We start from the raw sequence: 13,180 nt of genomic DNA, 5'->3' as shown, positions 1-13,180 counted from the left end.
CCCCCCCCCACCCCCCAGTGAAAGAGGCTCACAAATTAGATTTTCTGTTAAAGCTAACCCGCTTTAATACAGGATCATTAGAGAGGGATGCAGCTGCGACGCGGATTCATCTCTTTCTCCTCACGCTCCAGTGAACACAGCTGATTGACTGACTCTCATTTGATATTTAATACAGAAATATAGAGTTCCTGTTGGATGAAAATACTGTTCCTCCAGCTTCTGTGGATTTTATGCTGAAAAATTACCTTCTACACTAAACGCTGAGAAGATTTTTGGTTAGTTACTAGACATATTTGAAACTGTCAATACTTTTTTCGTGCAGTGTGAAGGCTGTCGAAAAATGTCACCCTCCGTGTTTAAACCTCACATTCACTATGCTATTTATTATTCCACCAGGCTGGATGGTGTTTGTATATTGTGACAGACCTTATTCCTGTGAATAAATTTGGTGAATGCGACAAATTCTCTCAAAATTGCTCGTCAGGCAACTCAAGAAGGCATCTGTTCACAAGAGTTGCTCTTACGTGAAGTGTCATTCAGACATTCATTCATCTCATATAAGCGTGGTTCACCCTGGACCGATCGCTAGTTCATCACAGGACTGACAGATGGAGACAAACGACCATTCGTGATCGCATTCACACCTTAGAAACGTCAATTAAATGAACCTTAACTCCAAAAAACGATAAATCGAAAGCAGAAAATAAAGGTCAACATGATTATTGAAATATAAACAGCTTAATCGCATCCAAACCCTCAGATCTTAACAAACAATCATTGCTGTATGTGCCTCCTTAAAACGTGGCCCATATTCTGTTGATTTCCCTTCAGGCGTCTTTTTGTGCTTCCTATGTAAAAACAATTGCACCGAAGAAGACAGAAGACCACAAAGGTGGTTTTACAGCAGTCCTGAAATCAAGAAATATTCTTGTTGTATTGACACTGGAGGCGCTTGAAGGGCTTCTTCAATGCCTCATTTAAAAATGCATTGTTCTCAAGCTAAAAATATTTTTCATCTGACAACAGCATTATGCAGCAGTCAGCTCCGGTGAAGACAAGCACCATGCTCAAAAAGAAAAAGATCAATAACAGCATCATAAAGGCTTGAAAGCTTTTCTTTCTTTTGTAGTCCATCACGGCTCTGATTTAAAAGCAAGTCAGTGACAGCAACAGAAAGACAAGACAAAACAGATCTCGTTTTATTCGCTGCAGCATCCACAGAAGATGGAGAATCTGTGCGACACTAATCCCACTTATATTAGGAATTCATCACTGGACGTTTTTGAGATTGTGTATCGATCATCTCTAATAAAACAGGAATACAGCAGGGTGGCTAAAATGCACAAGGAGAAGTAAAAGGGGATTTCTTTGTATGCAGCCAACCAGCAGATCAGTTGGCAGCTTAATTATGATGTTCATCCCAAACAGTTTTCCCCCGCATGTGTGGAAGTGATGATAACAGGGCAGATGTCTCAGGGACGTAAAGGAAGAGTGCCAGAAATGTACAGAAATTAGATTTCTAACCAGCGACGGGCGCCAGCTCATAAATCTACCGCTGGAAGGAAAGTCTCCCATTCCAGATGATGGTAATCAGTCGTCATGGCAACAGATTAGGTGCAGCTAGGAGAAAGCGGCGGGGGGGGTCCCTCTACGTGGCGGGTTGTTGTGGATAGGCTCACCTGCGATGGCGTGTGGATCTGCTGAGTACTCCTGGACATCCAACACGCCGCAGTCCAGAGACGCCTTCAGCTTCTTCAGTTTGGAGGCCGACGGAGCGACTCTGAACAAACCCTGAGAGATAAAACACGAGTCAGACTTCAATCCAATTCTACATACAGAGTCAAGGAACTAAAATATTTATAGTAATGAAGGGATAACTGATAAACAATTTCTAATTTCTACGAGAACATGGAAGAGACACTTGTGAAGCACTTTGTGACCTTGCTCTGTGAAAGGTGCCAAACTAAATAAACATTACGTAATGTCTTGCTCACATATCATATTCTTTCTCTGCATTAAACACATTCAGCTGCTGCTGGTAAGTTTGTGTTCCTCTCAGAGCAGGAATCAGTTACTTTTCAGCTGCCACACATGTTTCTCTGCACCAAACCCCAAAACATTCTGCATAATGTTCAACAAGATTAATTATGATTACTGTAGAATGGTAACAAAGTAATTCAGGATGATAAATTTGTCTTTTTTTTAAATCTCATAAAGATTTGTAAATCGAAAACATTAACTGTACCCTCAATATGTCTCCATTAAAAATCAATGCTACCACTGAACAGCTCGCTGTCCTGATATAAGTCAAGACATTTTTACAATCAAACAATAATTAAACAGTGAGGGATTGTGTTTGTTTGTTTGAGGAAACCACACTGCAGTCTGGACCTCGTTAGATTCCCTCCAGCGATTAAGACTGACTTCATCTCAGCGGCGACTTCTGTTATATTTGTTTACTGTGTGTCATGTAAAAGCAGTGGAGACAGATGCGGCGTGTTTGTTGTGGAGTCTGACCTCCTCCTGCATGCCACATTCCAGCAGCATGGTGACACAGGCCTCGATGGGAAAGGCAATATCTCTCCCGCTGAGTGCTAAGTGCTCCTCTAATGGTTTCCCGTAGCATGGTTTCTCCACCCAGGTCTCTGTCGAACACACAGACACAGTTACACAAACATGAGCAAACTTTTAGGATGCTGAATACAGAATTTTCTCTCCGGCTGCATACATTTTGCAAACGGAGCAAGAAACATATTTCCTGTGTGACCTTAAAGGCCCCAAAACCCTTTTTTTTAATCCATACATTTAACATAAGAAACGAACATGTTAGCTGAAGAGACTGGCTGACAAAATGTATGTGACTGATCTGTGCTTATGGAAATACTCAACAAGGTCAACAAGTACATCTTTCACTTGTATTGACCGTATTTCTACTAATGCTAAGGACATGAAGTCCGTCCACACGCCTGTTGACGTGAACATGACACGACGTGAACCGCAGCAGACCTTCAGCTCTGGGGTTAGAGAAGGGAGAGAGTGACAGACAGGACTGCATCGCGAGTGTGTTGGCCTCAGACTCACCCTGATGAGCTTTGATCTGGGGCAGAACACTTTGAAGCAGCTCTAATGACTTCCTGTGGTACTCTGCCTGGACTTCTATCAGCTAGACGAGACAGAGAGAGACACCAGAGAGAGGCTGTGATGGACAAACAGAATATTTTTGTTTCATCCACGATGCTGCAGTCTGGAGAGGTGTCGTACTTACGGTCTGGAAGTAGCTTGCATAGTCAATTTCTTTGGCCACAAAACTGTACATGTCTGCTGATAACTGATCCTGGAGGGGACAACAACCAAATACAGGAGTGATGAAGAAGACAGAGGGCTTATGTGTTTAACAGACCTTTTGAAAGCAGACACTGAGATGTAATTAATTAAACCAATGATGGCTGCAAGCTCTTCGATTGCGCATGCTGGCTCACCGGGACATTTGTTATTAGCTACACCTGTTAGTTGCCTGCTGTGATGAGTCAAAATGTCTGCCGTGTAAAATGTTAAAGCAGTTTTAAATTCACAGAGAAATGTGACAGAACAAATCCATCATGGCTGCACAATCCTCTGAATGTATTATTTTAAGAACAGAATACATTTAACTTCATTTTCAAGTCAAAAGGCTCAAGTTCGAGTAGAGTTGACTTTTTTCATTATGACAAGTTGAAAGTCATGAAATTTGTTACTCGAGTCTGACTTACAAGTCCCTCTTATATTATGTACTTTACATATAATATCTGAAAGAAAAACACTTGATTAACAGCGTTGTGGAAATAAACAGTCGGTTTCTGATGATTAAAGGAGATGACTGACTCGACAGATCTCCATGCGGTTGGCTGCCTCCTCCATCTCTTCCCTGAGGTGGTCGGCCTTGGCTCCAGTTGGCTGCAGGTTGCTCGACAGTCCTGAAGACTTGGTAGACTGATAATACCTGCGGACAAAACATCGCTCTTAAAAACGCTGTTATATCAATGTTGCGATGCATTTAAGAATTCTGATAAACGTGGGCATCACTGGTGAACGCAAAACTTTTGTTTCTGAGAGTGATAACCATCGACAACTAAATCCGACAGCTACTCTGACAAAATGACTCATGGCAAACAAGGAAAACTGTTTTTCTGCATCATCTTTATACCCTCATTCATTCAACTTAAGCTACTTTCTCCTCTAATTCTCTCTGTCAAACTCTCCTGTTCCCTTTCTGTCTGGGAGACTTTCTGTCTGAGTTGTGTCTCTGGGTGGAGATAATATGTCTCGCTGCCAGAGGAGCTCAGCGCAGAGCGGCATGATGGGAAAAATTGTCTCAGATTTGGGTCACAAAAAAAAAAAAAAAAAAAACACTGAGTGACTGACTGGACTGCAGTGAAGAAAATCACATTCCTCCTTGTCACTGCTCATAATGGCAGCGGGACGACAGTGAATCGGCACAAAGCGAGCGTGGTGATTGTACGTTTCAGCGATCAGAGGACTCATTCTGATTGGACAGGAGAAAAACCTGCACTGACATGACGATCCCACGAATTCAAGGTCACCGAGAGGCTTTCGCAAAGTTTTAAAGTTTCAAAATAACAACCTGCTCCGCTCTGAAAGACGGTGAGTTGACAGAAACACAGGTTGGAATATTAAATCAGTCAAAGTCAAGGATGAAGAAAGCTTCGCAGCTTTTCAGACAGAAAGATCAAAAAATCTATTTCATCTGAGAGTGTCAAAGATGCCCTGTGGAGATTTCTTGTCAACAAACTAAAGTTCTGTTTACATTCACTGTTACTCATCACAACATACTGTGTGAATCCTGGAGCTCGAACAAATCTGTTGAAAGCATGTCCTTCATCATAAAGACAAGAAACCAGTTTTTTGAATATTTTAAAACCAGGTTTGTTTGCTAGCAGTCTTCTTCGTCACTGTATGTGCTGATACATTTGCTGCATTTCTAAGAATGCTAGCTCTGCCTACAGAAAATATTGGCAGGACTGTGTATCACATGTAACGTGGACCTACTCACATAGTGTGCAAATGTGGCTCTGCAAGACTACCAAGTCTGGATATCTTTGCTTTTGCTGCTTCGTCAAATATGAGACAAACTGAACTCTGTTAGCACTCCTTTAACTCTCCATCAGCAGGACATGAACCCTGAAATCCATGTTGCCAACTTGCATCCAGTTGCCAGATCTCTAAAATAATAAGCATTACTCTCAGACCTCAAATCAGCCTTCGCACGCATGCAGACACATGTGATTAACATTGAGAGACACATTTCATTTCTGTGCGTCAGGTACCTATTTTATTAAACTCTTCCATGCTGTTACACAAGTATTGAGAAATATCTTTTTAGCAGCAAGAGTTCATCCTGTCTACGACGTGGCTGAGCATGAATCAGTCAGTGGTCTGTAGTGTTGAACCCCGGGAGGCTGTGAAGATTGAGTTTAACAGCATGACGTGCCACAGGCTCAGTGTGAAAACTGATACTAAAGAACACTGCTGTGTTTTCACAATGAAACATTTCAGCTGATAAATTCTCTATTGGACTTTATCGGATACACACATTAGACTCGTGTGTCGTTACCTTGAATAAATTAAAGTAAATAAATAAGTATTTCTCTGGGTGTGATAATAACAGATTTATTGACCACAGTAAAGATATCTTAAGCTTTGTCCTTTACAAGAATCAAATGATCTGAAACTGGCATCGAGTAGGTTTTTCACACTCACAGCAGACTGTAGTGTGAGGACAGTTGTTAAAAGTTCACTGTGTGCAATTAAATCCCAGTGACATTCAGTGGGAAGCTTCAGGACCAGTCTGCTCACAGGGGATGGAGTTTCTCACATCACAGCCAACTCTCTTTCTCACAACAACACATAGTGACAGACTCACCGTGTGCGCGCAGAGTCCATGTCCAGGACCAGCTTCGCTAAATGTTTCCTTTGTTTCTGGATATTTGGGATTTCCACCTGAGAGGACACAGAGGTTTTACTTCAGCGTGTTGTTTGTTGGTGTGAAACGGGTCGAGAAACAGACTCGGTATTGTCAGAGGGTTAGCACCTGTTGTAGTTAGACTCAGCTCTGTACATCTGTTCTTTGGTCTCATGAAGATCAGTTTACTGGCTGATTTACAGTCATCAGAGTGAGTCTCATGTACAGTATATGCTATATTAGACACAAGCAGTTGTAGCCCTGTGTGCATGCTTCTCAACATAAATTCATTCCTATTAATCACGTATGTAACAGAAATATATGTAGATGTACTATATTGAAAATCAATCCTTCTTTTTAATTATTTAACTTCACTTTGTTATGTTACTTGACCTTTACTGATTTAATGTGATATGTTGTCTTGGGTTGCATTATGTCTTTTTACTGTATCTGTTGGACTAACTTGCAAAACCTAATACATCAGATCACAGAGACTGTGAAAAATTTGATGTGTTTTTTCTAATCAGCCGTTATAATTTGCTATTCACGTCACTGGAACGCATTCATTGCACAGTCCTTCTCAGTGTCGTTTCCGTACCTCTGCGAGGTCGTACAGCGGCTCGATGACGTCCCTCTCGATGGTGAGCTCGAACAGGATGAGCTCCTGAGCGAGTCTGTCCTGCGTGTCGCCGCAGAGCTTCAGCATCTTCCTGCAACAGACAACAGGACCAGGAAACATCAAAACACAGAGCGCGCGTCACAAAGTGAAATGTAGGTCTCTGAGGTCGTCGCTGCCACAGTTCTCCTGGAGAACACGACGTCTTTTACATGCTTCTCTCTGAAACGCTGGTAATTATGCACTCTTCTCTCAACACTAATAAACAACAGTGATGTCTATGCATGTACTGTGTGAATTTATTCAACAAGGTGATGTAATATAGTGTAAGTCAGTACAGTTGTGGGTGTCACCCAGCTATGAGTAGAGCTTGACATTTACATGTAGATATGAAATATTTTATTTAATGTATTATTCTCTTTCAGCTTTCTGGATGAAAAAGGAACGCGGGTGATTTTATTTGCAAAAGTTTTTTTGTGTTTGCAAAAGAGCTGAAAATTGAATCCACAAATATTTTTATTGTCATCTCAACAGCAAATAAAATCCCAAAAAGTAAAGACAGCAGCTTTTTACTCCACACATTCTCCTTCATTTTTAAAACCTGTCACCTACATTACCCATGATGCAACAACACTGAGCAACATCACTTGAGGCAATTTATCAGATTACATGCAGCTTCCTCTGGAGCCACAACAGACTTTATACTACTTTATTCACAGAGTTGCCCTTTAAGTTTCAGTCAGTCGAGCTCTCAGAATGATGCATTCTGGTTAAATAAAGGTTTGATTAAAAAAAAAAACACAAGTAGTTCACATGTTACAGTAGAGGAGGAGTTTCATCCTCATCTGACTGCATTTCTGGGCATGAATGAGAAAATCAGTTCCGGGTCACTGGGCGATAAAAACATTCCTTTCCATGTCATAATCAAAGATTATGTAAATTACTGTCTCTGTCTCTGTGTGAGGGTGAGTGTGTGAGTGTGTGTGTGTGTACTCACCCTAGTAGAGACTCGTCCCCGAGCACAGCCGCCCCCTCCACCATACATTGTGCTAGTGTTGTGAGAGGAAGCTTCTTCTGCGCAGAGAAAAACACAAAAACAAGCGATGAATCAGCCGTCACAGTTTGCTCAATGTGTCATTCAACACTGAGAAAAATCTGCGATTAACACACAAACTGTAACAAACACGACGGGCCTGAAGGAAAAATCCATCCTCGCATCTCTCAAACTGTTAGAAATCATTCATTTGTTTACTGTTAATTGTGATCAAGGAGATACTTTTAATGAACCCTTTATTATCACATATTACAGTATATAATCTACTCGTAACACTGGAAATATTGATATTTCAGTGTCTGTGGGGCTACTCCTCACCGAGGGTGACCTGACAGACTTCTTGTCCACGTCCACGCCCTGCTGGCCCTGCAGACAGGCGGTCAACTTCTTGTGTGTGCTGTGGGAAACCTGCTTGACCAGCTCCAGGCGTTTCTCCACCTGTCAGAGGGAAAAGATACGGCTCTCGGTGAGAAGTGGAACATATGCTCCGCAACAGCACATTCCACTTGTATGTCATGAATACATTATGTCAGTTTCGGGACGTCCCCGTTCATTACAGACATGAACATGCAGGCACTTAAAGCCTCGAGCTAGAACAGAGTCTGATTAATAAATACAGGCTCTGCAGTCGTCTGTCTGAGCTCTTTGTCTTTAAAAATACTTTTATCGTAACAAGGTTCTTCTTGGTCGATGACACTTATAAAAGACAATTTTCTGTCAGCCCAGTTACCAGAGTAAAAGTTTGCCTTTTTACATTTCTGCAAACCAAGGATTGTTCAAATTCTTTTCACATTATACAAATGATATTGACATTGCATACATATGAGCTCACAGACATGTTGGGAGATGGAACAAATGGCAAAGGCATGATAGCTGGCCAAGATGGCTGCCAAGCCAGAGACCACTTTTTCGAGACAGTGTTTCAACATTTGTAAGCATGAAACTACTGGATGTTTTTGACGAGAAGTTGGAGATGTCAGAACATTTTGAAGCAACATAAGAGGATATTCTTGAAGAGACGTCAGGGCATTTCCCAGCCATATTGGTGAAAATAATCTCCAGTCGTGTCAGAGGCGACAAAAAAATAAATATTTAACAAGACACTGAGATATTTTCCAGCCTTGTTTGAGGCAACATAACGGGATATTTTTGAATAGACATCGGGACATTTTCCTTCTGTTTTTGAGAAACCAAACAGGATATTTTTAACGTGTCTTCAGGGTGTTTTCCAGCCGTGCTTGTGGTGCCAAAACCAGGTATATAAAATATGATCTTTTCCTTTTTACCAATTTGTTTTTATGCCTAAATAACAAAATAGAAAATTTAAAGTTGCTACATGAAGAAAGTTTCAACACGTCTTCGGTTTGCAGCAACGCACATTGCCAAAATTAATTCTGGTGATTGGCTCGAACCTGTCGTATTTAAATGCGTCTCATTTAATTATTAAACCGACCCAGTGGAACTGATGTCGCTGCCACTGAGGGCGCCATTAATCAGATCAATTAGAGAGCTGCACCTCGAGTCAATCAGTTGGGACGTTCAGCCTTTTGTCTCGCAGAGAGGTTGAATTTCAGCGCTCAAAGGCATCTGAAAAAGTCATCTTATGCACACAGATTACTTTGCACCAATAATAATTTTACCTATGAGAGGCAGCAAACATTATGCAGGAGGAAACTGTGTCTCAAACAAACACACACACACACACACACACACACAAACACACACACACACACACACACTTAATTCATTCTTACCTGTAGTAGGTCTTCACTTAATACTTCTGTCTTTTCAGCTCTGGAAGAGAAGAGGAGAGGAAAATTAGGCTGTTAGGCTGGAGGGGGAATTACTAAATTACATAACTTGTTACCGTGGGAACTGGGCAACATACACACACACACTACTCTATCAATTTAATTACATCATTTGCTGAATTTCTGTGCGCCTAATAAATAATTGCAGCCTGGAGCAAATCACATCACAGGAATGTTTATAACTCGGCCGTTTCGAGGGGCTCGAGCTGTAAAACTGCAGAGTCTCAGGTTGGAAATCTGACAGAAAGCTGAGCCTGAACGCGACTCAGGATGTTTGTTGGGTGAAGAGATCAACAAGACACGTACTCGATCGATCTTGTGTATTTTGTGCCAACTTCATATCTATCTCTGCCCTGTTCCTCTACCTGAAATCTCTCCCATTTTTCTCTGTTAAAGAGGGATTTGTGGCGCTTTTCCTGTTGTGCGTGAGGCTTCACGGTGTCAGAGTTGTGGTTTTAATCAAATGTCACTCAAACAGGAGGAAATAGTGCATCTGTTTGGGACTATTTTTCAGCGGCGGATGAATCGACATTTGGTGCTCTTGTGAGTGTGTGTAGCAGCAGGACGGTGTGTGTGGGAGTGATTCAGAATCAGCTACGGTGTGTGTGTTTGTGGTGATGAAGGAACATGTCACCCAGTGCAACAGTGCTGCTCATTAATGTGTTTTTATCAAGAAGAGATCTGCGGCCGTGATACACACACACACAACTCTTGTTGGTGGGATTAGTTCATCGTTTGTTTTGGTCTTCTCATGGGATTTATTGACAAAATATGAAAAGTGGTCAATATCCGGCATTTAAAGACACATTTTTCTTACACCTGTTTCATGGATTATCAGCTCCTTCTGGCCATTTTTTGAAAGCTCACAACACAGATATTGACTATGAGTCATATCCGGACCTTGAGGCCCGAACACAGAGATCTGATCGATTGACAGCTTGACCTAAATCAATCTGGACATTACAACATGTGCGGCTACGAGGACCTAAAGGTTAATGATGAAGTGCAGGCTTTACTCTGGAGAAACCTTTGCCTGGAGTGTCGCAGCCTTTAGAGAACATACTGCGATACTCTGATCTGACCGGGTGCAGAACATCAAGCTGTGCGCTTACAGCCACTATCTTATCTAGAAATACTTGTCTTTTGTATGTCTTTCTCTAGATCATTTTGGTTGCGAATTTTATTTGAAAAAATCATATTAAAAGCCGTCGTCAGGATCAGGCACCAGTATCAAAGATTTAAAGTGACGCAGACAGAGCGTCCTGATTAAACGAAAGGTTTAAAGGAGCCATTATTGGAGTATCTCATACAGTTCAGAACCTCCTTGATCCAATAAAAAAATCAACGTACAGGGACTCAAAGTAATTGTTAAGTCATTAGTCGACAAATATTTCAGTCCACTAATCAGATAATTGGGACAACTCCAGAGCAGTCGGTGAGTCTTTCCACCTGTTAATATCCATGTGACAATTATTTTTTTTTTTTTTGCTAATTTGGCAGGATGAGTGCACCAAGTCTAGACTATGTTCCCATTCATTATAGATCAGAGCGGTTGAGTTAAGTGAGTTATATTTGATGGAAATCATGTGTCTCTTCTGCAGATCGAGCTTGAGGAGCTCGTCTGGGCCGGCGGAAACTCAGGACAAGGAAGCAATTAGGAAAACGGGGGAATTACTTTTAGACGAAATGTCTGATCTGGAAAAATATGAAATACATGTGAGCTTTATGTTTCCTGAATTGGTTAGAAAGATCAGCAAAGGATGAAAATATGAAAACATTTCGGTAAGACTCTGAAGTTTATGATTATGATGCTCTAATTATAATTATCTGTTTTAATTAAATGTAGGTTGACTTCGTAAAACAGAGACTTGATAATCAGTGAGTAAGTCTCCCCTCCCTCATAACTGTGTGATCATTCAATAGATAATAAATAACCTCATTCAGTGCTGTCTCTTCACCTAAAGCTCGCTAAGCCGTGCTATAGTTTATTACTGATGTTAATAAGACATTATTCAATTTCAGAAACATCAGATTTATAATCTGTTATGATACCTTAGAGCTGCTCTCTGTGTGTCTGTAACTGGCCAAAGTGGAGGGAGCTATAATGTGCTGTGTAACCCAGGACTCAGACTCTTCTTTCAAACACTGGCATCACTTTACTATGGAGGTATAAGGCACTATGAATGCTGAACTCATAATACACGATATCCACCACATGTGATACTTTATAAACCCCTAAATGCATTGTAATGTCTAGTAATGATGATAATGTATTATAGACCTAACCATCATAGAAAGCGTTCTTCACGTACAGTGAAGTAAAATTACGTCATGTGTCCTGCAGCTTTACAGATTTGCTAATCAGAACAACAGCATTTCTAATGAGCATTGATTCTTGTCAGAGTAAATCTCAGTTTTGACTAATGAATCTGTCTCTGAGCTGACCTTTCTAGCTCTTAACACTGTTAAACACCATCGGACGGTGAGGCAACACATGAAACAACATTCCTTCAGCTTGTCGCCCTAATTCAACGTCAAGCAGGAAGAATTGCTTTTATAAATCCCAATAACTCAGCAGTGCACTTATTTATCAGTTGTACATGGAGCAAGAGAAACGACGTGTTTCCAGACATCATTAAGATCCGCTGGTTGTGTTACGTTCTCTATGAACATCTCACTGTACGATTCTTTGTTCTGAAGGAGTGAGATAAAACCCTTCATCTGACATTTCTATCTCGCTGAAACATCTTCGCCTCTTACAGTCTCCTGGAAACATCACAGCTTAATGTCACACCGTCTACATTCGTCTGCCAAGTCATGTCTAGTCAATTTTTGCTGTGTTATGAACACGGCTACAGAGCGGCTGAGCGGTCACATGGTACGGGAAAAAAAAAAATCTTATTGAAATCTCTGCAAACGTATTAATAAACCAAGTGGAGTGGATTAACTGTGCTCGCTGATTTATGAACTCAGCTCTGCATGAGGGCCATAATCTGTCTTCAGTGACACCAGCAGAGAAAGAGGCTAACTACAAGGTGCGTGTTGATCATAAATAATACAAAATAATGACATTAAATGATAAATTCTTACACCCGCCTCGTAGTTTACATCTGACATGGGCCGTGAAGTTGATCCATTTCTACATCAATATGTCTTATTGACCATATCTGTGGGGCTCAGTACATATATATATATATATATCCTTTAATCTGCTCGTTTTTTATTGGACTAACTGTTTAATATTCAATGAAATGTCATAAATTTGCAAAAAATGCTTATTATAATTCCCACTAGCTCGAGGCGAGGCATTTAAACTGCCTGATTTTATTCAACCAACAGTCCAAAATGTAAAGATATTCAGCTTTCTATCGCAAGTGAAGCAGAAATGTATTAAATCCTCACATTTAAGAAGCGGAAAATAACAAATGTTTGGTGTTTTTGCTTGAAAAACGGTTAATTAATTATCAATTATGGGTCCATCTCGGTCATATCTGTATATGTGAAAGGTGATTAGATTGCACGTAGCCTTTCTTAGTTAAATTTTTCTCCCCTGCTTCTGACTCTTGAGCTGCTACAACAAGCAAATTTTCCCAGAGAGGGACAATAAAGTTTTATCCAATCACATTAAAATAGTTTAATAAGATAAAATAAAATATAGCCGATAATTTACTGCCAGCTGATTGATGGACTGATCGTTTCAGCTGTAATCCTGGTCTTACTGAGTTATTCTCCCTCTTTAT

General features: G+C 40.8%; 1 protein-coding gene across 5 annotated transcripts in view; it reads right to left on the bottom strand.

The window, feature by feature from the left end:
- Positions 1–13,180, bottom strand: part of LOC311250673 (rho GTPase-activating protein 44-like) — a 70,086-nt gene that overhangs the window by 19,933 nt on the left and 36,973 nt on the right. For all 5 annotated transcript variants that reach the window (XM_084342582.1, XM_084342584.1, XM_084342585.1 and 2 more), the window contains exons 2-11: positions 9,384–9,423; positions 7,948–8,067; positions 7,573–7,649; positions 6,558–6,669; positions 5,921–5,997; positions 3,862–3,979; positions 3,266–3,334; positions 3,082–3,163; positions 2,518–2,645; positions 1,680–1,791 (exon numbers count right to left, since the gene is read on the bottom strand). In XM_084342582.1, the coding sequence (XP_084198708.1) occupies positions 1,680–1,791; positions 2,518–2,645; positions 3,082–3,163; positions 3,266–3,334; positions 3,862–3,979; positions 5,921–5,997; positions 6,558–6,669; positions 7,573–7,649; positions 7,948–8,067; positions 9,384–9,423 (935 nt within the window). The remainder of the gene's footprint in view (positions 1–1,679; positions 1,792–2,517; positions 2,646–3,081; positions 3,164–3,265; positions 3,335–3,861; positions 3,980–5,920; positions 5,998–6,557; positions 6,670–7,572; positions 7,650–7,947; positions 8,068–9,383; positions 9,424–13,180) is intronic.

The sequence above is a fragment of the Pagrus pagrus genome (assembly GCF_965226575.1).
Source record: "Pagrus pagrus genome assembly, chromosome: 21".
Taxonomy (NCBI): Eukaryota; Metazoa; Chordata; class Actinopteri; order Spariformes; family Sparidae; genus Pagrus; species Pagrus pagrus.
This window is presented reverse-complemented; position numbering and strand designations above follow the sequence as displayed.